The sequence below is a fragment of the Rhyacophila brunnea genome, unplaced genomic scaffold, assembly GCF_057557595.1.
Source record: "Rhyacophila brunnea isolate RB1 unplaced genomic scaffold, BYU_Rbru_1.0 scaffold_3, whole genome shotgun sequence".
Classification (NCBI taxonomy): Eukaryota; Metazoa; Arthropoda; class Insecta; order Trichoptera; family Rhyacophilidae; genus Rhyacophila; species Rhyacophila brunnea.
The window spans coordinates 6,597,082-6,623,574 of record NW_028232965.1 but is presented as its reverse complement, the minus strand read 5'-3'; the positions used below and the strand labels follow the sequence as shown (position 1 = coordinate 6,623,574).

The following is a 26,493-nucleotide window of genomic DNA, read 5'->3' as shown; positions in this document are numbered from 1 at the left end:
TATATTTCCACAATTTTGAACATATTCCTTAATTTTATTTTTATTTTTCACAATTGAACATATCGTAGACCTGTTTGTATCATACGAACGTCCGATTGAAGCAAAAGATTCACAGTTATCAGAACGTCTAATAATTTCCGTCTTTGTCTCAATCGTGTGAAGTTTATGAGTCTTTGATTTTTTTTTGTTCATATCAACACTGCAGTTTTTCCGTTTCTCACTCATGTTTATAAATTTTTAGAGTGAAATATTTCAAATGAATAAAATTAGCAAAACGCACAACACAACACGCCTGCACGTGGTCCTGCGCAAGACTAAACCTATCCTAGCTAGCTCACAAGCAAAGTGACGGGTGCGAGGAGAATGCAAGTGATGCAAGAAATGCACTTACTTGTGAGCGAGCGAGAGGGGGATATCTTTACCTTTTTCACTGGTAAATACCACGTAACACTATTTTTCAAAACTAAATCGTCCCCATACACATTGACGAAAACAAAATTTTCTTTGGAAAATTTGATTTTTAGCAATTTTTGCTAATTTAAAATCAGATTTTCAGGGTCCCTTGCATTTAGAATTATCGATGTTATACTGTACCATGATTCAAACCTCAAAAGCCGTTACCCGTTAGCCAAAATTACAGAAGCACTTTGGTTGCGTGACAAGTTAATTTTGTCGTAATTATGTAGGCCGTAGGTAGCTAAATTGGTAAAGCACATCGGACAGAATCTAGGTTCGTGTACCTGTTTGGCGCCATATATCGATGGGTGATTAACACAGAAGCCTGTCTACAAAAAGTCGATTTTTCAGGATCGGCAAAACAAACTTTTTTTTTTGTTTCAAGAGGTTTTTTTTAACAAAACTGAGAATAATAGAAAGATGAAATTTTCAACTTCTTAAAGTATAATCATTTCTCTTCTAAATAAATTAAAAAACAAAATGTAATTTTGATGATCTATATCACAGGTTCTCAAACTTATTTCGACCACCACCCTCTTTGAGATTTATAAAAAATCTAGTGCCCCCCCATATTTTTTAACTTAACCTTTTACATTATCATCTGTTGCGTAGATATCTTAAAAACAGTTATTGCACATATAATTTTTAAACATGCATTATTATATGGGTAGGATAGATAGTGTGTGAACCATATCTCTTTACTGAGATCAAAGAATGTTTGAATGGGAGGAAATAAAACTGATACTTAAATCATATTTAGAAGTATTTTTATTAACATTAAAAGAAAGCTTTGAATTTAAAACTTATCTAATGTGAAGGATGAATCTGATACATTTCTACGAGTTTGTTAATATCAGACGATAATCTTTGACGATTTGATCCTAGCAAATTTTTATACATGGAAAACTTCTTTCCACTTCTTCAGATGTTATTATTGCGTATGTAAATGAAACTATTTCTGAAGTAGAAAAAATTGAAACATCTGAGGCATCTGGTGGATTTTTCAAAAACAGCTTTAATATTCGGCAGCGTTTGAAGTCCAGTATTTTTAACTAAATTATTTAAAACACTATTTAATTTTGTACTTATTTTTATCCCAATTGGTCCAACATTTTCTTATTTTAGCAACAGTATTGCTTAAAATATTAATTTGCTCCACTAGTGACTTTGTAGATGATTCTAACATTTCAATTGTGTTTACTAGTGTTATCGTGTTTATTAATTTTGTGTTTATATTGTGAAAATATATGCTTAAACCTAAAATATGTAAAAATATGCAATTATTCAAAAATATTTAAAAATAGGTGGCTAACAAATAGGGCTTAAATGTTTCAAAATTGTCTGAAACAGATAGATATTTTTGGTATTTTGTTGTGGGGCCACTCAAGAAAAATATTTAAATACCTACGAATCCTAAGCCTAATGATAAGTTACTCCTACACGTGTCAGTCACAGCGAAAATTGGAGATTATTTTCTGTTTTTGCAAAATGTCCGTGAATATCGAACGGAACGACATCCTATAATAATATGCTCTCGGAGCCAAATGATGTTTATTATTAAAAGAGTGAATCAGAATTCTGATATAATATCTAAATAATGTCATTTATATAAGTAAGGTAATATTATTTATAATATTCTTATAGTATTTTTTTTACAATCCAACAATTTTACTACGTGTAGTATAGGTTTGTCGCCCACTCAACCTCACTCATATCCGACCAAAACAAGTAATACTCAACCAATTCTCCTTTTTTTTATTCTATGTGCAAGTAGTTAGGACAAGGTACCTAATGGTTGTTTTGCCTCATTCTTGCAATGGTTTAAGGCAAGGTCTTTGGCTCAATTTACGATGAAATGTGACTTCAACGCCATCTAAAGGCATCTTACCATGAATTTCTAAAAATTATTACTAAAAACTTTGGTCGATCGCAACCAGATGGCATTAAAATATAAAATAAAATATTGAGTGTCGCCACATATTAAAAATCATAAGCTTGATAAAAATGCATTTAAATTTATTATATATTTACTTACCTATGTAAAAATATTTACAATTAATATTAACCCCATAAAATATTTACAATTCTGACATGTCTATTTGATTTGATTTAAAGTGTTTATGATTTTTACATTTTGTTTACCGTAGTTTTTTTACAGTGGCAATAAAAGGGTAACCTGTCCAGTCAATGAACCAGATTTTTTTACATTGTCAATACTAATTAATATAAATATTTTTCTACAGTAAAGTTCATTTATAGTAGTAAATGAACATTTAAGTACAAATGTTTATAAGATTGAGTTTAATCTTGAACAATTGACAATTACATCGAATTTCTAGAGGTGGAATAAAAAAATGATATTAAATGAATAGCAAAACAAATTCCATTTGAATTATTATTAAACAAAATAAGAAATATACAGTTGTACTTGGTTATTACTAGGAAGGTTGGACCGGCTGAATTTGCTCGTTATAAGCGGTACTCGTTATATCAGAGAATAGGTATTTTTATTGTCGGCGAAAACAACAATTAGACACTTAACTATTGTCATAAACATAATCTGTCCCCGGTGCCATCCTGTCCGATCGGATTTTATTGCTTAGGGTCGAAATGTCTTTAAACGATCAACACATTAACAGTATTTTAGCTCGGTATATCCGATAAGTATCTCGTTATAACAGTGAATAAAAATGTATGGAGAAAATCATATACCAAATGTCAACGATTATTTCCTCATTACATCCGAGATCTCGCTATGTCCGAGATTGTAATAACCGAGTTAGACTGTAGTTATAATTATGACATAGTCGATATATAGACATCCCAATTCATTTCGTTTCAACCATGTCCGATCCTAATGGGTTCATATGGGCCTCCACAGAGTGGACGGTTTGTATTAACTAACGAACTATATCTGAGATAAGAATAAAGTAAGACACGCAACGAATTGAATAAAAAAGAAGTTGGAGGTAAGAAATAACGTAAATAAACATGCGAACAAATCTTGATAAGCAAACCCAAGGACAAAATAAGTGACAAATTAAAAAAAAAAATTGTAAAACGTAAGAAAAAAATTTAGAATTTGAGGTAAGTGCACCACTGATTACATAATATTCTAAGAAAAAGACAGAACATTATTTCTTTGAAAAAATCTAATGTCGATTTTAACGAACAGTGCAAGATAAAATAAAAGATAGTTATATTTATTTTACCTATAAATATGTAAGTGAAATGGATTTGGAGATATAAAAAGAAACCTTTTTGGCCCAGTGGTTTCTAGGTGTGGACTTTTGTAATTCCCTGAAGATCTCGAATAAATAATTAAAAATTATCAACACCTATACCATATTCCTAGGTATCTACTATGATTGAAAAGTAGATCTTAATTTTATGTATTTATGATTGCTTCATAAAAAAACAATATTTACGACTTTATGATGTGGCAGATAAATGAGCAACTAAATAGTGATCCAAATATTATGAAAAGTCCAACTATCAAAGCATCACGGCATAAAATTAGTAATACCACGGTTATACACAATTTATTGTACCTACCTATTGTTATAATTTTCTTAGTTCATTTAATTGTTTTTAATTTAATTTATTTTCAAATTCACCTCTTATGTGTTCATTCACTGAATTGTTTACCCTATCTTTTACGGAGACTAACAATAACGTCTATTTTCAACATACTAAATTATCAACCTCCACTTTTTGACACGACGGCATACAGTTATATAGGCACGTAGATAATAATTTTAAGGCCGTAGACAGGAATGAACGTTTGATGGCCCAAATATAGTACAATAGTATGTATGTAATTAAAGTTAGGGTACAAGTCGGTTATCCTGGATACAGCGGCAAACACATTTTGAAAATAGCCGATATACTGGATTATGTGTTAGGATTACCTAACCTAACCTAATCTAACTTAATCTAACCTAAACTAACCCAAATTAACAAATAATCCAGTATATCGGCTATTTTCAAAATGTGTTTACCGCTGTATCCAGGATAAACATAGAACAAAAGTTAGTAAAGCGGAAGTTTGTCGAGACTGTTTTGATCGGGTTAATTTGTCTTTGAATAATATTGTGACTAGAAATTTTAACAAGTCTTATTATTTTTAACATTGTATATTGTTCATAATTTTTGCAACTACCGCGTGAATAGACGAATTTTATTTACTTACAACATTTTAAACACTTAAACATAAATAGGGATAAATTGTACAGTCACTAGACCAGTGGTTCCCAAAGTTGACTGGGCCCCGACCCATCTAACAAAAATTTCCAATCTTGGGACCCACCTCTTAGCTGTCTTAGAGAAAAGAGGGTATAAATATTGGTAATGCTCAGATTCCCTAGTTGCGAGTCGTGGAACTACTTAATGCTGTCTTATTTGTTCTAATTGAAATAAAAATATATTTTTTATAAGTGTTACCAATATGAATGAAAAACTGTTGAAATAAGAAACACAACTTAAATAAAAAAATAATATTACTTAAATACCTACACCTGCAAGGTTTTTTTACAAAGTTATTTCAATGGGAAGGACGTATTTGTTTCTTATTTTTCTTCATTACAGTTTTAGCATCAACTTCAACTTTAGTTACTTTTAATCGCAGTGAGTTTGATATATCCAATTTATTTCGGTATTTAGTTTTAATGTTAACCATAGCCGAAAATCCGACCTCACATAGATATGAGGTAGTAAAGAGGAGAAAGATTTTCATAGCTTCATCGAACGGGCAAGGATAATTATCAGCAACTGAGAGCCAGAATTTCGTTAACTGTTAAACTATTTTTCAGTGACGTATCTTCTGATAAATCAATGAGTTCTTCACTTGCTTTTGGTGACATACTAGTTGGTAAGTCGTCTTGAAATGGGTTACAAATCCAACGCAACGAATCAAGCCATCTGTAGTGCATTGGCAATTCAAATTATTATTATTTTATCACAATATTTTCCGTAACTTAAGTTTATTTCAATTTTTAAGAATTATAAATAGTTGAATGAAATATCAAATTTATCACTTTCTATTTTTTTAAATTCATGATACAGTGGCGAGGGCCCACTCAATATTCGCTCGCAACCCACTGGTGGGTCGCGACCCATAGTTTGGGAAACCATGCACTAGACAAAGATTAAATTTGATGTGTATCAGAAGTATCTGAGGCATTTTCGCTCGTATGCTTTCTTTATATTATTATGAAACTATACGTATTTTAAAATCGCTTTATAAAAGGTAGATACGTCAAAACGGTAATAAATATCTGAAATAATTACACAACACTATGTCAAAAAGTGGAGGTTGATATATAATAATCCATTGCCTATCGTCGAATATCTCCAAACAGAAAATATTATTGTTTGAAAGCTTGGCTTTTAACTGACCTTGGAAAAATGTTATTCATCATATGTCTTATCTATGTGTGAGTGTGGTTTTATTTTCAATGTATGTGTGTATTTTGTGTTCCATTTATTTCCGCACTGGCAGCACCTCACGAACAACTGTTGTTATTTCGGGCCAATTTGGGAAATTATCATAACAATCGATTAGTTAATATACACAAATACAAGATTAAATTTAAATAACTACCCTAAAAATTAATAAATAGTATTTTTAATAGAAACGCTAAACGTTTTTTCTCATTTATTGCGTACAAACCGAGTTTTTTCGATTTTAATTACATGCTTTCTAACCTCTAAATCGATGTTTTTTAAATTTGGAAAAAAAGATATAAGGATATAATAAATTCCAATTTTCGTTTAGCGTTTTCCTAGGTAATAGATTTATGTACATTTTTATCGTAATTTTGATGATAAATCTTACATCATTCATTCTTGCCACCGATATAAATGTACCGAATTTGACACGTATTTTTGGAATACAGAACTCCATGATGCTTTATAATTTTTTATTTTATTTTTCTCATTACTTTTGAATATATATTTACCTATTAATAAACTTTTCTAGCTATTTTTCGATAACAACTTTACCTAGAGACATCACCTTAACTACAGTGGAACCTCGATTATCCGGATTATTCAAAACAAACACAAATTAGTTTTCTAAGAATTTTCGCGATTTAAATATTCATTTTGAATATTATCGATATGCCATCGAAAGGAAAACGTCGTGTTGTATTATCATTACAAGACAAAGTGGATATAACAATACTTTGAAAAAAGGTGACTCAGGACATTTTTTTGTCTATATATATGGTGTCAGTACCTCAGTCTCAGATATAAAAAAAACAAAGTGAAGAAATTACACAGTTTACAAATTGTATAATTTCCAAGTATGGCAGTTAGAGCGGAAAGTTATGAAAAAATTACGAAATGAAGAAGTCGAAGAGTGTATTTTGATATGGTTCATTCAAAAGCGATCATCTGGACAACCAATATAATAATATATTCGATTATTATGTGAAAAAGTGAGATTTTTTTAACACAAGGTTAAATGGAGATTCAAACCTCAAAAAAATTCAGGTTAGCTCGAAAATTTAAAGAGCGACATGTTATTAGAGAAGTGAAAATTCACAGGGATAAGCTTTCAGCTGATATACCTTCAGAAAACACTTTTATAGATATGTTAAAGGTGTTTTTGGAGAAAGAAGAATATGATAAATTATCTATAATGCTGATTAAACAGGCTTAAATTGGAAAAAACCACCCAACAAATCTTTAGCATCAAGACATGAACATACTGCATCGAGGTACAAATTGTGTTAATTTTGAATGATGAGGAAATAATTAAAGATATATATTCTGCCACAGAGAAACATGTCAAAAAGACAAAGAGGAGATTCCCGAGGGAGGAAATATTGGTCCTACACATTTTAAAGCCTTTCAATGTTTAGATGTCGCCATGAAGTGGTTTGAGAGCCTAGAAGAATGTAACTCAAGACAACTTATATGTCTTAATAGTATTTGTGATTTGGCAGCTTCGAATAGGACAGCTACATTTAACTCATTTAGTGCTGACAACGCGACTGGCGCGTTTGCATTAGTTGGCCATTAGATATAATAAGCATGACATTTAAATGTGGTAATTAGTAATTATCTGGTCAGCAGTGAATGTGTTTAAGCAAAAATCAATAGATAATTGAATTTCTTACTAAAGAAAATATTTAAAATTGAAGCTATGTGTAAGTACCTGTAATCTATATATATAAAACAAAGTCAGGTTAGTTACACCATTTATAACTCGAGAACGGCTGGACCGATTTTTATGATCTTTGATTTGTTAGATTTGTCTCCGCTCGGAATAGCAGAATAACTATTAAAATATCGGATAAATCACGGAAAAAATACATTATGAAGATAATTCATTTTCTCATACATTTTGACATTTTGAAAAATGACCTCGCGCATTCGAAAATAAAAGAAAATCACAAACAATTTTAATCCATATACAACGATACATGACAGAAAGAATAAACAAGAAACAAATGAAAGGCGTTGTGTGCATTATCTATCCTTTGACAGTTGATTAAGTTCAGCCTCAGATAATCCCGAAAGACTTTGTTGTATACCCCGGTGAATTTTGGAGGAAGTTGTCCTGCCTGAATCTTTTTTACTTCTTTGACAGCGTCCAAAAATAAAGCCAAGGATAAAATTACATGATCTCATTGCTGGTATTGCTCATTATTTACCTACCAATTTCAAAATCCAACCTTCGAACTTCATTCGACAATCGATCTACGTGAATAATCGAGCCGATTACCAGCTAGGTGCGCAAATAGCTATTTCGATCGTGATTTTAAAACGGTAAGTTGCCTTCGAAGATGGTCACTTTGTGAGGTTATCAAATTTGTGATTGTGTGTGCATCGATAACTGCTTCATTATGTAATTTTGAATTATGTGATTAATTTTCCAGTGTTTATCATTTGATGATTCGTCAAAATGCTGACAACTATTTGCTGCGATTTTGTTGATTGCTTAAAATCGAGACGGAGCGCCTCACTTTCATTCGGTTGAACCAAGCCAAACTGCGATCGGAGGAGTATATTCATTTACGCGATGCAATCAGCACCGTAGGAGATGCAGCTAATGTTGGTCGATTGATTATTTTATCGGCGATGTACATTGGCAGCCCACGTCATATGCATGAATATGCGCTAGATGCAATGAAATATGTTCGTCATCACGGTCGTCCAGATCTATTCATCACCTTTACATGAAATCCGAAATGAATAGAAATTGTTCAACTGCTACTCCCCGGACAAACATCAAGTGATCGGCACGTGTCTTCAAACAAAAAATCCTGTCGCTGATAAACTACATTGTTAAGCATCGCGTCTTTGGGAAACTCGATGCTGGATGTATTCGATTGAATGACAAAAACGAAGCTTGCCGCATGCACACATTCTTATTTGGTTAGTCGAAAGAATTCGACCAGACCAAAAAGATGACATCATATGTGCCGAGATTCCTGATCCCGAAACCGATCCAGACCTGCATGATGTTGTAATTACTTAAATGATTCATGGACAGTGTGGCGCCATCAACCCCCCCCCCCCAATCAGCGTGCATGGTCGACGGCAAGTGTTCCAAGCGTTATCCATGAAGTTTATCGGCGGAGACTATCACTGCCAATTATGGTTATCCACTGTAACGGCGTCGATCACCCAATGATAACGGTAGAACTATCACAACGAAAATGAAGTGAAACGATATCGTGGTCGACAACACTTGGATTGTTCCGTATTCGCCACTTTTTTCCAAAACATTCAAGGCGAATTGCAACGTGGAGTTTTGCAATTCAGTGAAATCCATCAAATACATCTGCAAATATGTCAGCAAAGGCAGCGATATTGTAGTTTTTGGCGTTCAAACTCCCAATACCAACGATGAAATCACGCACTATCAAGTTGGTCGATATGTGAGCTGCAATGAAGCAATTTGGCGTATTCTCTCATTTCCCATTCATGAACGTCATCCCACTGCTGTACATTTGGCGGTGCATCTGAAGAATGGTCAACAAGTTTATTTCAACGCATCGAATGTTGCTCAACGTGCTGAAATATCTCCAGCGCCAACATTGACCAGTTTCTTTTCGATTTGCCAAAGCGATCCGTTTGCACGAACGTTGTTCTACTCTAAGATGCCACGATATTACACTTGGAACGCTTCATCGTAGAAATTTCAACGTCGGAAGTAAGGCGATGCGGTTCCTGATCATCCGGATGTGCATTCTACTGATGCTCTTGGTCGCATTTACACAGTTCATCCGAAGAATGGCGAATGATTCAACTTGCGGTTGTTGCTGGTAAATGTTCGTGGGCCGACATCATTTGAATCACTTCGAACAGTCAATGGTTTAGTGTGCCCAACATTTCGTGCTGCACGTCAAAAGCTCAATTTGCTTGAAAATGATACTCATTGGGACATGACAATCGCTAAAGCATTTGTTTCTGCATCTCCAAGTCAGATACGCACATTATTTGCTATCATTATTTCGACATGCTTCCCATCGAATCCACCTGAACTGTAGAAAAACTACAAGGATGACATGTCAGAAGACATTTTACATCGAATTCGTGTCATTTCAGGGAATCCTGATCTCGAGGTGAATAAGGAGATACATAACCAGGTTTTCCTTTTGATCGAAGACATGTGTTACCTCATGTGCGGCAGTTTGTTAGTCAAGTTAGGAATGTCAATGCCACATCGTGGAGTGAATTACGCTTTCAATCTAGAATTGGAACGTGAACGTGAAAATGATCGAGATGCATTTAACTAATTAGTTCGAACGAATGTACTAATGTTGAACCCCCAACAGAAGGTAGTGCACGATACGTTAATGAAGGCAATTGATGATGGAAATGGTGGCTTATTTTTCCTCGATGCGCTCAGTGGAACTGGAAAGACATTCCTCATGTCATTGATTTTGGCCACTGTTCGTGCGAGATCCGAAATTGCTGTAGCAGTTGCTTCTTCCGGGATAGCGGCCACGTTGCTAAAAGGATGCCGAACGGCTCATTCAGCGTTGAAATTGCCGTTAAACCTTCAAACGACTGAAAAACCGATATGCAATATTGCGAAACATTCAGCAATGGCCACAGTTTTGGTAGCAAGTAAAATCATCACCTGGGATGAATTTAGAATGGCGCACAAACGCGCATTGTGAGAGATGTTTTGGAGGCGAAATGATTCTACTATCTGGCGATTTCTGCCAAACACTACCAGTCATTCCAAGATCGACCGCTGCCGTTGAAATAAATGCTTGCCTCAAATCATTGACTCTGTGGCGCTATGTAAAGAACCTTCAGCTGACGACAAACATGCGAGTTATATTGCTAAACGATCCGTCTGCCGAAAATTTCTCTAAGCAATTTCTGACTATCGGTAACGGCCGTGTTCCTGTCGACGAATCAAACGGATTGATTTCGTTTCCGCTGAATTTTTGCAATTTTGTGTCAACAATTGGTTGAGTGAACGAGCAATTCTTGCGGCAAAGAACAAAGATGTGGATCACTTAAACTTCACAATTCAAAATCAAATCGTTGGTCTACTGCATTCCTTCAAATCTATCGACTGTGTAAGTGCTCGGCCGTAGTAATTTGGCGGGCGTGGTGCGGCGGCATCTTGCGAAACTCACACGTATAGCCATGTGTATTATGCCCGAAAAAAGACACTGTCTAAGAACATTTTACACACGGTTATACGTTTGAGTTTCGCAAGATGCCGGCGCGCCACCCCCGCGTGACCACTACGTTCTTGCACTAACAAACGAAGACGAAGCAACCAACTAGCCAACTGAATTTTTAAACTCATTGGATCTTCCTGGCTTGCCACCGCATAATTTACAACTGAAGGTTGGCTCGGTAGTCATCATGCTTCGAAATCTTAACCAACCAAAACTATGTAATCCATTTCATTTTGGTTTGATTTTTGCACATTTATTGAACTTAATTCATTTTGAATATTCATTTTAACTTAATAAAAAAATGAATTTAATTCAGCTAATAAGTTAACACAAGATTATTGATTCTGAGGCGGTACGAAGTTCGCCGGGTCAGCTAGTATAATATACTTATCAACAAAAAAATTTCATACAAAATGTACTTTTCTTTCCATAATAATTATGATTTTTTTCGATTATCCGGATTTCTCGCTATCCGGGCTACCTTCATCCCAATTAGTCTGGAGAATCGAGGTTCTACTGTTTTTATGTATTTTTGGGACAAGCAAAACATTGTGCAAAACGATTAGTTTGGTTTGTTTTGTTTGACAAAAACCTTGCAATTTAATATATTTTTGTTTAAAACTAATGGGGCAATTAAATGGTTGTATCATTTACTTAATTAAATCAAAACGATGTTATGGACATAGCTTATAATCGGTATCTTTAAAATTATCTTCAAACGTGGTAATCTTGCCCATTTTTTGAATAACAAAATGCCTAATTCTTTTCAAATTTGGGATCACAGAGATTATAAATGTGTTGATGGATATCAAACGCCGTAAAGTCCACATATTGAAAAAAATGACTTTTGATATACGTTTAATAGAGTATGCAAATCTGCACATTATGGTATATTGCAAACCCCCAAAAGTCCACTGTTTACGTATGAAATCACGTTTTGAAAGATCAATATTTTTTCAAACCACCTAAACTCCATAAGCGTATTTTATCTAACCCCATAAAGTCCCTACGGACCAATCACTGACAAGCTAGCAGCCTCTCATGGCCGCCATTCTTCTACTTTCAAGCTGAAGGTAAACGACGGCACCTATCATTTTCCTTCATTTCTAAACAATTATTACATAAAATGGATGTAGAAGTGGATTTTGTGGATCCAGACAAAGCTAGAAAGAGGTCGAGCACCGAAACTAAGAAGAAAAATGCCGCCAAGACACAGAAATTTTGAGTTTACCTGATACTGAGTCCAGTTTTTGACGTTACAGTATGTTGTAACTTGTGAGACAGGGCCGTATTGGAGCAATGCGAATTTACCCATGTAGTTAATCAAGTCTATATACTTAAAATTAAGAGTAATATTGCTTTTATTATTCAATGAACTAGGTTATTACCTAAATATATTTTATAATAATTACTAATACTTACCTAAGATTCCGCTCAATTCAACATTAAATAAATTAAATTCTAATGGATTTAAGTTTTCTACTATTTCATTTGAGTCGTTTTTTGCGATCCGGTTTTCGCCTTTCGGCATCTTTGAGCACTATGCACACTTATCAAGTACACACTGACAACGAATACAGTTAATCACTTAACAGTAAATTAATACAATAAAGTAGGTAAAAACATTATCACCTACCTATTAAGTCAAGGATCACGATAAAAATGCAACAAACAATTAATAACAATTATGAATAGTTGAAGTGTGGCAGCATGAAAAAAAAGATTTTACCACAAACCATCTAAAAATATAGGTATATATATCTCATAAAACATAATACGTGATTTTTTATTTGTGCCTCAAAAGACTTTTTTATTAATATTTTGACCATTAGGAAAATTATGACACATGTTTTAGTGGCCATTACGACGACAGCATTCGAAAACGTATTTTACTTTAAATTTTCGGTACTGTTCGGTTAAAGCGGATACAGCGGAAAACGCATTTTGAAAATAGCCGATAAACTGGATTATTTGATAGTTTGGGTTAGTTTAGGTTAGGTTGGGTTAGGTTTGGTTAGGTTAACCTAACAAATAATCCAGTTTATCGGCTATTTTCAAAATGCGTTTTCCGCTGTATCCGCTTTAACCGAACAGTACCAAATTTTCTACCAATTTACTATTTGTGACATAAACCACTTACCTAAGTTCAATAATAAATAAACTTGTTTTGTTTTTATTGATAATGCCAATAAACATACTCCTGGATACGTCCCTTTGAAAATATTAAAAATGGCCACCCGGATACATATCGAACTGCATTAAGTCCATGCAAAGTTTTTTCAAACCGCTTAAAGTCCAACTGAAAATTTATCAAAACTCATAAAGTCCACCTGTATTTTATCTAAACTGCTTAAGTCCAAAATAAAAACATTTTTTATAAATGTTGCACTGAAGGAATACCTTCAGGACTTCCTTGTAGCCATCGTGGCTATTAGGTTCAATTATCTTACAATATCTCGCATGTTACAACCATTCGTATTACAAGATATGATAAAACTGCATTTTTCTCAGTTTGACATTCAGTGGACTTTACGACATTTGATATCTGTCAACACAAATATATTTTTTATCGTAAATATTTCACTATAATAATATCAACATAAATTTTACTTATGGTTTTATAAATGCGTTTAAAAATTAATAAACCTAAACACCACTGCACATGTATGTACCTACTGAAATATGACTATATTCGAAAACATGTAGATCGAGAGGTTTAAAAGAATACTATTTTATGTAATAAAAATACTTTATGCAGTCATCAAATATTTAAAATAAACATAAAGAATAATATGGCATCAAAATTATATAAATAGATTATCTACAACGTATAAGGAATGGTCAGGCTATTGCTTTGAAAATACCATAAAAGCTCCATTTTGACCTACGTTGGGCATGTGGGCCGTTAATACATACCTACTTATTTTTACTTTATTGTCCCCAGTATGAACAAAACCACACTTCATTTTTTCAATATTATTAAAGAATAATGTAAAATTAAGGTAAAAAAATTGCATTACATTTTCCGATCTTTTCAATAACAACCGCGCGAGCTGTCAAAACTCCGCCAAACTTTGCTTCAAATAAAAGCTCTGTCATTTTTGTGCACACCTACTAATATATTAATATAATTAATGAAATCAACAATGAAAAATTTTCCGCCATTCACACTAAATAATATTTATTATCGTTCTTTCTGTAATATGTCTGCTAGCAACATTTCCTCGCACTCTGTGATTGAAAACCTTTTTTATAATGATGCGCCATTTTTTAATAAACCGACACCATGTGATATTTTTAGAGTCGTTCTGGTTTTGAATTTTGAAAATCGTCAATTGCTACCGTTTTATACCTGAGTAGTCAGTGACACTATTAAAACTTGATAATGGGGACTATATTTTATAATCAGAGTTTAGTTTGTACGATCAATCATAATGCCTGCTTTGTATTGTGGTTATGTATTTATACTGTTTCATGAAATAAATGTTTGAACATTTTCAACATATCGCGTTTCCTGATATTGTCATTTTTTCTTGATTATTTTCATTGAATTCGCGGCTAATTTCGCTGGTTTCGCATAACTGGCTATAAATACGGCTAAGTTGACTGACCGATTTTGCTGTGAATATTTTTTACGATATTAGCGTATTATACTATTTCATTATAATTATTCAGTACTGTCATAATAATATGTCTTATTGGTAGAGTTTTTAACTAGCATCTAATAAATTAATAATAAATAAAATAAAATAAATATTTTTCTTTATTTCGGCCATTCGGCGATATGGCAATAATGAGTAAATATGTAGCTGCCATGTTGTTCCAAATGTGACGTTTGTCTTGTCGAAATTGGCATCATGTCGCGCGTGGAGCGTGGTGCAGGTTATTTAAATTATTGAAATCTATTTTATTACATATCGGAAATGAAGACACAATTATTTTATTTAACATTTTGTGCAGATTTAATTGCCAGCGTGCTCTCTCTTGATAATTTGTATAGATACTAACGCATTAGTTTGAATTAAATCTGAACTGTTTCACTGTTCATCTGTCAGCCCGTGCGGATAAATAAATCCATAACCTACGAAATTCAAAAAATAAATGTACTTAATTCAAATCGAGCTTTCAATTTGTACTCACGAAAGTTTCGCCAGAGATGAAAACTATTTTCGTACTAGGTTTATTTTATCCTGAAAGTTAAATCACAACCTGTATAAAGTTTCGTAAACATGACTTATCATTCGGTAATTTCCTTTGGTCTATCCATGTATTTTATTGTTTTAACGATATTGGGTTATATTGTAGGTGATACTTTTTCGAATCATCTTCTTTTCTCTTCTTTTGACTACCTATGTCCGATCCTAATAGGATCATTATGGGCCTCCACAGAGTGGGGGTTTGTATTAACAGATTTTTGTTTTTACGAGAAATATATGTTAGCCATTTGCTCAATCTATTAGGTCCATACTCTGACTCCAAAGACAAATTGAAAAACAAAATAAACCGGCTCTATACGTTTATCCTGGATACAGCAGCAAACACCTTTTGAAAATAGCCGATATAGGTACTGGGTTAGTTTAGGTTAGGTTATGTTATCCTAACAAATAATCCAGTATATCGGCTATTTTCAAAATGTGTTTGCCGCTGTATCCAGGATAACCGACTTGTACCAATAAATCTTACAATATTGTAAAGAGCAAGAAAACAGTGAATGACTTTTTATTATATGACACAATATTAAAATTTATACAAGAAATCATTTTGGTTGTGTTATGTTGGGTTTTGATATGGTTTTTGGTCTCAAAAAACTTCAATCAAAAATCACTGGACGCCTAGATTTGTCCAGGGATCGTGCCTTCGTCAAACCATCAGTCATTTCCATTTCAGGTATTGGGTTAAAATGTGTACCTGTCAATAATAATTGTTACTAATAATTACAGATCGTGAAGAGATCAGCGAATCCGGTCTGGGAGGAGATGCAATGTGCATCGTTCTAGATTGTCGGACAATCCGGATTGGCTCTCACAAGTATACTCCTAGAGAGAAGGTAGGCACATGCACATCTATATAGAATACACTTACATACAAAATCTCAATATTATAAAGTGGACACACTGCAGAATAGCTCAGAGACATCTGACATAACCGTGAAAAATCACAATATAGGTAGAGTTCATTTTTAACTACATTGCATATGTATTTTTACAATAAAGTACAGTTGGAGACTTGTTAGCGGAGTAGGACAATAATGATGTAGATATTGAAATTATTGTAGCTTTGCAAATTGATCCTTATTACAATGTAGGAGGAGTAAATTTTTCAATCACATTCATCTGTATTTATCTGCCTAAGGACTTATGCAACCAAGTTTTTATCCGTATGGAATAATTTAAAGATAGATTTGTGAAATCATTATCAAATAGGTTAGCTATATTTTTTCTACCTGATAAATCTTGTTTACTTCAGTGGGTCTATTCTATACTTATCGAACACTAAAGTGATAAATAGTATCAAACTTAGGGTAGGTTTGTATCAAAATATTAGCACTTTTTGTAACTATTACACGAAGTTGGTTTTTATTGTTGCAATAAGTGCGATATTTTAACAGCAGCAAGATAGGTGCTGTTAAAATATAGCACTTATTGCAACAATAAAAACCCACTTCGTGTAATTGTTACAATAAGTGCTAATATTTTGATACAAACCTACCCTAAGTTTGATAATATTTATTACTTTATCACTTTAGCGGTCGATAAGTATAGAATAGACCCACAGACAGTATATGACCCCAACAATGCGATCTAATTTTTGTAGTTGTATTGTAAGTCTGTGAGGTAACAAAATGTGTGTGTGGTAGGTGTTAATCTCGCCGAAAGGGATCCGCATGGTGGCGCCAGTTGTAGACAGTGAGGATGGGGAAGCCGTGCTGCAGTTGCAATCCAGAGAAATCGTCAAGATTCTCATCCACTCCGGGAAAACGTTGCCTGTCCTATTTCTCTACACCATGCAGTCGTGTGGGGCGTATGTACGCAAAAGTTTGCACATGACTGACAGTAATGGTTAGTATGAATTTTTCTGGCTCAATAATAATATTTTCATCTAAATATTATATGTAGCGGGTGCATTAAAAATGCTTTTATCACTAAAATCATTTTATATTATAATTTTACATCAATGCACAAGTCTACCATGCATTTTTGAAATACAGCATTTATAGTAAAAAAATGATGATATTGTAAATTATAAATGAAATTAGTTTTGCTGTAATTCATTGTTGCTCACCCTTCTAGCTCTTTCTATACCTAGTTACCATTTGCCTTATTGTCGCATTTAAACTGGACTTGGGAAAGGAAATACAATAATCTTCCGACATCACACAATATTCGGTAATTTTTGATCCCCCTCCCCTCATTGCCTCACTTTGCCATAAATCTTTTAACTCCCTGTCTAAATGACATCACAAACAAATTCATTGAAAATGACAATATTTTATTCTCGGAAAAAGTTTGTATTTTATTGGCATATCACATCTTCCACTACCTCCCCTAATCCCATCATCACATCGTATTGGACCCCCTCTCCCCTTTAGGTTCATATATGGACAACCCCTAAACTGAATGTATTTCAATATGATTTCAATCATTTCAATATGTGAATGTATTCACCTATTACTCTTGGCTGTCATCACTGAAAGAAGCCATGTATTGCGGTGCATGATTCCATACAGTCTACTGCAAATAATGAATTATTGTCGCCTTGCAGCTCTTCATCAGCTCAGCGTCATAGCTGCCACTTTTTTCTGATTATCACAAAAATTGACATTTGTGTTCAGTGTTGTTTTGCAAATCATCATGGAAAGATACACAGTTGTACAGTGTATACAAATTGTTTAATTTATTACAACAGATAATCTATTTGAGCTACGTTTCGGGCATTTCGTTTAATTTATGGTCAAAATAGTCGACTTACAGAGCTTGATATTCGTAATTTAATTGAGAGTTCGAGTCAAATGGTATCAAATGGTTATGTTTGTGATGTTAAAAATCCAACTCGTCAAAAACATAAACATACTGCTGAAAATATTGATGTTGTGTATCAAAGTCTGGATGGAAATCCAGAGCAATCAATTACACGTCATTCTCAAGAACTTGGACTTTCTTATGGCACTATATGGAATATTCTTCATAAAGATTTGCATTTGAAGGCGTATAAAATATAGTTATCACAAAAACTTAAACCGAATGACCATTTGGTGCATCGAAATTTTGCTGATTGGGCTTGAGAGCAACTTGAAACAGACCGATTATTTCATTTATATGAACAAATGTTATTAGCGCTGTACTTGGGAGAGATATGAAAGATGATTTTACATACAAAAATAATATTTAATATAAACTTAATATAATATATTCCATTTATTCTAACATTTTCTAGTTAAGCTGAATATGATATTTTCATTCATTACTATATTGTACTGTAGGTATATTATTACCCATTGATTGTAAGCTAAATGTGTATTGTGATTATTTTAGTTTGCTATAATCGTTTCCCTCCATCCAACAGTGACTCTTTGCCACTTAGGGAGCTGTAACTGTGGCCGTTGCAGATACAGTAAATAGTATGGACGTCAAATAATAAGTTCGCAAGCCTAATAAATAATTATTTCGCATCTAGAATTGGTTACAGTATCAGGAACGGTTACAGTTACGACTCGCTAATGAGTACCCGGCTTAATACGCCTGCTACTCAGGCACGGAAAGAAATATTTTCGCATCTGTGGTTCCACTATACCTCAATAACTTGCATCGATATGTATGTTGTTCTAGGTCCTTATTATAATCCGGTTGCAAAAGAAGAGCAATTGAAAAGGATAACTCTGCTACCTTATTCTATCAGCGATGAAGTCAAAGGGAATTTAAAACACATCTTTGGTTCCTGCATTGATGACCTCAGTCCGCGAGAAGCGAATGACATTTTAATTCGAACTTGCCCTCGGGAGCTGCAGATGACTGCCAAGATGATGACTAGAGCTAGTACTAACGTATCCACTGCCAAAAGGTTCGTCATTCTATTCGATCAGATATGACATTTGCTTATTTGAGGTCATTATTGACACGATTCAGCGTTTGAATTTATTATTTATTTATTCTGGATTGTAATCCTTTTATTCTAGCAGCAGTGTTGGGGGAATACGCCAAATATTAATTTATCCGCCCGGTAAGGGTGGTATTTCAATCAACACAGAGGACTATATGTGTCTCGCCCAAGATCAATTTCTCAATGATGTTATTATAGACTTCTACCTCAGTTATCTGTGCCAGGATATATTGACTCCGTCGCAAAGGGATAAAACTCACGTCTTCAGTACGTTCTTCTACAAACGGCTCACCACTAAGCACATGAAAAAGTAATTATCGATATTCTTGAAAATAATATCACTTTTTAACATCATTTTCGTCATTGAACATTTTTAATTAACTTTATTATTGTTTCAGGATGTCCAACGCTTATGAGTCGGATGCGATGTTGACGCCGGCTCAAAAACGGCATGCCCGAGTCAAATCCTGGACGAAAAATGTTAATATTTTCCATCGAGATTATGTAGTGATTCCCATTAATGAAAACTGTCATTGGTTTTTGGCCATCATATGCTTTCCTGGCCTCGATAGCTGCCGCTCGTTTCTTGGTGACAAGCCAGTTGTACCGCAAGAGATGAAAAAGAAAGGTTAGAAGACTAAACATTCTGTGCACAATTTTAATGATTTTCACCATTTATAATCTTTATAATCTTAAAAATCTCATCAAATGGAGTCATCAGTATGGGCAATTTATCCATTTTCTTTTAATGTCTTCATTATAAATCTTAATATTAATAAAAATATACAACTTAATACATACCGTACAGTCTTAGTAATCCGCCGCTCGATTATCCGACAACTACTATAATCCGCCGTTATTTTTACTAGTTGAAAGCACAAAATCAAGCTCTATAATTCGCTGGTATTCGATTGTCAAATTCTAAGTCCGCTGCGTACAAGTATACAACGCAGATGACAGGCTTATTTTGGAAACGTTGTAAAACGTACGTCCATCGTGAAGAAAGTAATGTACCAGGGAGGAAAGTGCCCAATGACCGCATCACAATTATGCCGTGCTTCAATGCAACTGGGACACACCAACTGAAGCTTATAGTCATAGGGAAAGCCAGGAATCCTAAGCCATTCAAGAATATCTGCCTCACTGAACTGGCTGTGTCGAATGATTTACTGTTTAATATTTAGTTTAATACATATTTTGTACTGTATTGTATGCACTATAATCCGCCGTTTTCACTAATTGGGCACTTGTCTGGTTTTTGGGGTGGCGGATTACTGAGAGAGTACTGTTTTAAGGACACAGTTCAAAATTAGAGAATAGATATCAATAGAATATACTTTATAAGTTATAATTAACGGATGAAAGTATTTAATCATGTTTCATTGAAAACGTAGTTTACATAATTATTACGATACACAATGATTCTTTTTCGCATATTTCAGTCAGTCAGTGGGCCTCAATAAATGACATGGCAGACCATGAGCACAGACAGTGATCATGTGATTTTATATTGATATAGTTTATAACTGGACTGGTATTTATTATTTTTGTTTCAGATCGAAAAGCAATGCGACAAGTTGGAAATACTACCATAACACCGATGCTCAAGCAAGAACAAATGGGTCTTAATTATAATGATGGAGATAATTTAAGTGAACGAGATGAGGCAGAAGCTGATGTAAGTGTTCTTTCATATTACTTACTACTAACGATGTCAGATAAGTACCGATACTTTCTCCCATGTTTTATAATTCTTAATAATACAGTCTCATTGAACATATAAATTTTTCCTCATTATTTGTGTGACAATAAAATATCAGCCGAATGCTGATGAAAAGGTATGTGTTATAATCACTCCAAAAATATTGTTACCTTCCATATTTACAATATAACATAGAGGCATTATCGTAGTATATTCTTGGGTTTTCACCGTGTCTCCTTCTTCCTTCTTTACTTGACGTTTCGGGCTCGTTGCAGAGGCCATTATCAAGAGATATGTTTTATGATGAAATGTAGTGTAGGTGTGTGAATGTAAACGTTGCTCTAAGAATGTCAAAAGGAATCCGATAATGGCCTCTGCAACGAGCCCGAAACGTCGAGTAAAGAAGGAAGAAGGAGACACGGTGAAAACCCAAGAATATACTACGATAAAAAACAACCGTGAAAGCCTCAAACATTATAGAGGCATTAGTTTGAGTATAATTTGATAAATATTGAATGAGAAGGCATAATTCTAGATAAAAACTTGAACTTTTATGAAGACAGCCATATTAAAGCGAGACCCCTTGCACCACCGGTGCAAACTTTTTTTTTGTGAAGTAAAGATTTTTTATAATTCATTGTATATTGTATTGATATTTCGATATCATCGTTGAAACTAGAAAATTGTGTAACTCCAAAAACGCTACTTTACAGGAGAGACAAGAAACATAGTTTCATGTACAAGTCTATGGCTACGGAGTTAAATCATCCATGATTTAACAATGTTTTTTGGAATCACATTATTTGCAAGACGAGTAGATATTAACAATGGCCATTAGATAGTATTCAAAGTTTTCAATTAAAACGAAGTTAACACATTTTTCTAGATTTCTATATTATATTATACTTATACAGTCACGGTGGCCGCGCGGCTTAAGCGTTAGCCTAAGCGTCATGGGTCCCAGGTTCGAATCCTGGGTCTGGCTAGTACCTACACATATTGTTTTTCAATTTGTGTATGAGTCAGAGTATGGACCTAATAGGTTTAGCAGTGGCTGACGTCCATTTCTCGTAAAAACACAATCTGTTAATACAAACCTCAGCTCTGTGGAGGTCCATATGATCTTATTAGAGTCGGGGGGATATACTTATAATTTGGTCTTTATTCAGTCTTAAGCGTTCAATATCCTTTGTATTACAAATTAATCTGTTGATGGTATTACAGGAAAGTGATTTAGATATGCTTGGAAGTGAATCGGATAATGATGAGAATGAACCAAAATCTAGGACAGACAATAAAGACTCAGACGATTTGTCACCCAATAGTAATAAGGCAAAAGAGGCTATTAAACAGTGAGTATACGTAACAACTTCATAATTTGATGGAATTCAATTAAATTAATCAACAAGATATAATATGAATAGTTTAAAACTAATTATCTTATAATACGTGTTATTAAACAAATGAATTTGTCTTTCAGGCCTTGTATCTTGATATTTGACTCGCTGGCGGGTGCATCAAGGTCGAGGGTTGTCGCCACCCTCCGTGACTACCTCACTTGTGAATATCATGCAAAGGTAATTTCAATAATTTTTATCATCTTGCATTTTAAAGATAAATAGAAGATGAATATAAAGTGTGTGCCTCACCCTTTTTGTTGCTCTATAAAATAAAATTGCTTTGTTTCAGATTTCAACTGATAAAAAGTTTACCAAGGATAACATTAAAGGTTCATGCCCGAAAATTCCTCAACAAAATAATTTTACTGACTGCGGTTTATATTTATTACAATACGTCGAACACTTTTTTAAGGTATGTTTATATTGTATTCTATTTTGTTCCGTACCCATGAAATTTTTTTCACTGCCGCTACTGACTAAAATCGTACATTGTCCACTGTCAGTTGCGCTTATGTGAAGTTGACGTATAATAGTGACATAAAACTCATTGGCTGCATGCCATCTCATACCAATGGGCCGACGACTAACGTCCAGCCTTGATTAATTCTTCCAACACGCCGTGTCTAAGAGAATTTACGTGGAAGTTGGTTATTCAATATTTATAATGCAATAAAATGTTTCATTTTCCAGCATCCTGTTACAGATTATCAGTTACCAATCAAACAATTAGCCAACTGGTTTGATGAAATAGTTGTGACGAGAAAGCGAGAAGAAATATCAAATTTACTCAAAAAATTAATGATTAACAATAATGTAGAAATCGAAACACTTCCGGATATTTCATTCCCAACGCTCAACGGTATGTATGTTTTTCTACACATCTGTAGTTTTGCAGAAAATAGTCAGTCCACACAAAGCAGAGAAATAGGCACTTGTGATAAAACTACACATTTTATACATGATATTAGCTTTTTAATTATAAATACTATATTATAATACTCTTTAGGAGATAAATGGAATATTAATTTATGTTATTTTATTTGTTTTTTTAGCGATCAGAATAATTTTTAGAATATTTTTTTTACGAAGAGGCGTTTGTGATTTATGTTGAATCTAGAAAAAACATCTTAGATTAATGTTAAATAAGATAAGAGATGTATTTAATTGGCATTCACAAAATATATTATTATATAGCGAGGGCTTAGTGTCAAACAACACTATCTACAAAAGTGCAACTTTACAGGAGAGCCAAAAATCGTTATTTTAGATTATTGTAACTTAACAAGGGAAATGTTTATTTAAAACCTAATGTTAATATTTTATAATTTATTGTGTATTGTAGATTTATCTTGCTTATGATGATGTTAAAATTTATAGGGATAGTTTTTAAAAAATATGAAAACAAGGGTAACTTATGTAGTTAGCGTTAAACTTTACTGACAATTTAATAAAAAATTAGAAAAGATTGACATAAGGTTGTTTGACTATCATGTAGCCGTAAATGTAAAATAACGTTATCTCAAAAAAAAAAAAAAAACACTTTTTTGTAGATAACGTTGTCTGACTTTAAGCACTCGATAGGTAGCTTAACACAATTGCTGCGTACCTTTTAATTACCGCATTTAAATAACATGTTAATTGGATCGATCGGCCGCTTAACGGGGACACGGCAGCCGTGTCATCCGCGTCGAATGAGTTATTGTACTTAACGCACACAGAGTCGATGCAACAAATGTGTGCGCAAAGCACCTGAATAGGACAGCATACTGAACATGACCAATCAGAGAGCAAACAAAAAGTGCCACAATCTTTGTTTTTAATACAACTTTAATATCGTCACTGTTCTGGCAGAAGACGCTAATTCGAAAAATGACATATTGAGTTAGTTATACCAAAATGTTCCTTATTTCAAACTTTACCGTCTGTGGAAACCTTCTTAATAAATAAACAGTCTTTATTTTAAAGTCATCCGTTTTGCGGTTACTTAATAAACTCACATGATAGACCATTTCAAACGTTTTAACAACTTCAAAGTCAATTTACTCAAAACTAGTATTCTCCAGTTAGTGTGTTCTGCCAGAACAGAGACGATATACTATTTATTATCTCTAATCGTCACTATGTGTATCATAGTTAAGTTTCACTGTTGGTTATCTAACATAAAGTAAAAATTGATCATGTTACAGGCAAACTTTTGGAATTGAGTGAACAGGAAAACGGAGAGTCTACTGACCAACAATCGAGTTGTGGAACACCGGTCAAAGATAAAGAGATGGAGCCGTCAAACCCTCTCTCTCTGTCGTCGTCCAAAATAAACACCACGGGAAACGGTGACGAAGAATCGTCATCAGTGCGTAAAACATTACGACTCTCCACAGATATGGTGACTCCCACGCTCAGTGATAAAGTGAAAGAAATACAAAACTCTCTTATAAAGAACAAAGTGAACCACGATAAAGGACCTAATACAAATAATAGTTTTAACATTTTAGTTGCGTCATCAGCCGATGCGGAGGGCGGTCTGTCGCAGGCCGCTCTCAAAAACCGGCGGAGTGGTAAAAGTGATGACGACGCTAGTGATAGCAAAAAAATAAAACTTAATCAACAAAACTAGCTGGCCGATACGCAGAACGCTGCATTTCCTAATGTTTCATTCGGTTAACAGCTGTAACTGTATATTAATCATAGGCTTTAGAATAAGTGTATATATTAGTGAAATATCCGTTAGAACCTCTTATCCTATGTATTGATATTTTTTATTGAATAAATAACACATATTAATTGAATGAATGGTACTTTATACATTTTGTTACTTTTCCCATTTTTATGTCCTATTACACCATAATATTGTAACTTACACCCATGGCCCCCACATCCTGAAGCGAGCCCCCAGGCTAGGATCCTTGGAGGCCCCCCCCTACCTATCGCTAAGGATAAAAGCAGTGTGGCGGTTTACAGTAGCGTATTAGTAAGTAATAGTAAGTATTTTAATATATCCATTTGAATTACTTAGTTGTCGAGTATCGATACACAATCAAAAATTATATACAACCGCATAATTTTAAATAATAACGTGATTGAAGGAAAAAAGCGCCTTTTTTTACTATTAGAGCAAATTTGTGATGTGTGTTTATCTCGCTTATCTGGTCGACTCGCCATGCCGGGTTCCTCCTGAGCCCGGTCCCCCAGGCTAGAGCCCTGTCAGTCACCCCTTGTGGGGGCCATGCTTACACCTCATCTCAATACAATAAAATTACATATAGATGGATGGGTTAGTGTACACTTGTTGAAATTGTGTTTATATACTGTAAAAATATTGTACGCCCAAATTCCAAATAGGGTATTTATTGTTTTACTGAAATACATCCATTTTGTCTTTGATACCCAAAAAATTTAAATCTTCAAAATTGCATTTTCTCAAAACATACATAACTGTACACCACACGTGTGCATACTGTCAACATTGGTAATTTTCCTATTGATTTTTGCAAAAGAAAAACTACGTATGAATCTACAGAGTGGAGGTTAAGTAACAAACCAATGATAGTTGGTTATTAGACATTCATTCAACCCATTGGTTTCATGCTTTAGATGAGTGATCGCCAAACGGTAGCTCGCGTAGGATATTTTATCATAGGATAATTATATATAGGAGATGTATAAATTTGCCTTTTATTATTAGACTCCGAAATGAAATATTTCTCGAACAGACCCACAGACGTACATCTTGATATGTAATTGCATTCGGATGGGAGTGGCAAGGAACTCACCGAGAATTGAAAAAATTGTGGAGGAAAGTGAATGCCATTCTTTTCACTAATTATTTTTACTTTTACTCACATTTATTTCAAGATATTTTTCAATTATTATTTTGTTTATATATTATGTATAAATAATAAAAAAAAAAAAGAAATATAATAATTTTATGTATGGTACGAAAAAGGACGATGATAAAAAATTATAAAGAAGGAATATGTATAAGTAGCTCATTAGACAATTTCAATTTCTGAAAGTAGCTCACATCCTTATTGGGTTTGGAGACCACTGCTTTAGATCCTATATTACAAATTAATTGAAAAATAGGATGTTAATTTGACCCACATATTAAGAGGTGAGGGTTTTGTAATTTCAATAACTAAACTTGTGTTAATTAATAAACACATTGACTGCTGACTAGATA

The 26,493-nt window shown here is 33.8% G+C and overlaps 1 protein-coding gene across 6 annotated transcripts in view; it reads left to right on the top strand.

Annotated features, from left to right (window-relative positions):
• The window catches only part of LOC147067799 (uncharacterized), a 52,540-nt gene extending 27,441 nt beyond the window's left edge, over positions 1-25,099 (top strand). For 3 of the 6 annotated variants that reach the window (XM_085952194.1, XM_085952193.1, XM_085952190.1), the window contains exons 14-24: positions 16,055-16,161; positions 16,972-17,173; positions 18,941-19,172; positions 19,291-19,521; positions 19,610-19,839; positions 20,768-20,889; positions 22,138-22,265; positions 22,394-22,490; positions 22,603-22,725; positions 23,004-23,172; positions 24,500-25,099. In XM_085952194.1, the coding sequence (XP_085808320.1) occupies positions 16,055-16,161; positions 16,972-17,173; positions 18,941-19,172; positions 19,291-19,521; positions 19,610-19,839; positions 20,768-20,889; positions 22,138-22,265; positions 22,394-22,490; positions 22,603-22,725; positions 23,004-23,172; positions 24,500-24,927 (2,069 nt within the window). In that variant the 3' untranslated portion in view covers positions 24,928-25,099. Of the gene's footprint in view, positions 1-16,054; positions 16,162-16,971; positions 17,174-18,940; positions 19,173-19,287; positions 19,522-19,609; positions 19,840-20,767; positions 20,890-22,137; positions 22,266-22,393; positions 22,491-22,602; positions 22,726-23,003; positions 23,173-24,499 lie in introns of all 6 variants that reach the window. The other 3 variants (XM_085952192.1, XM_085952191.1, XM_085952188.1) reach the window with 1 other exon arrangement.
• The last annotated feature ends 1,394 nt before the right edge of the window (positions 25,100-26,493 follow it).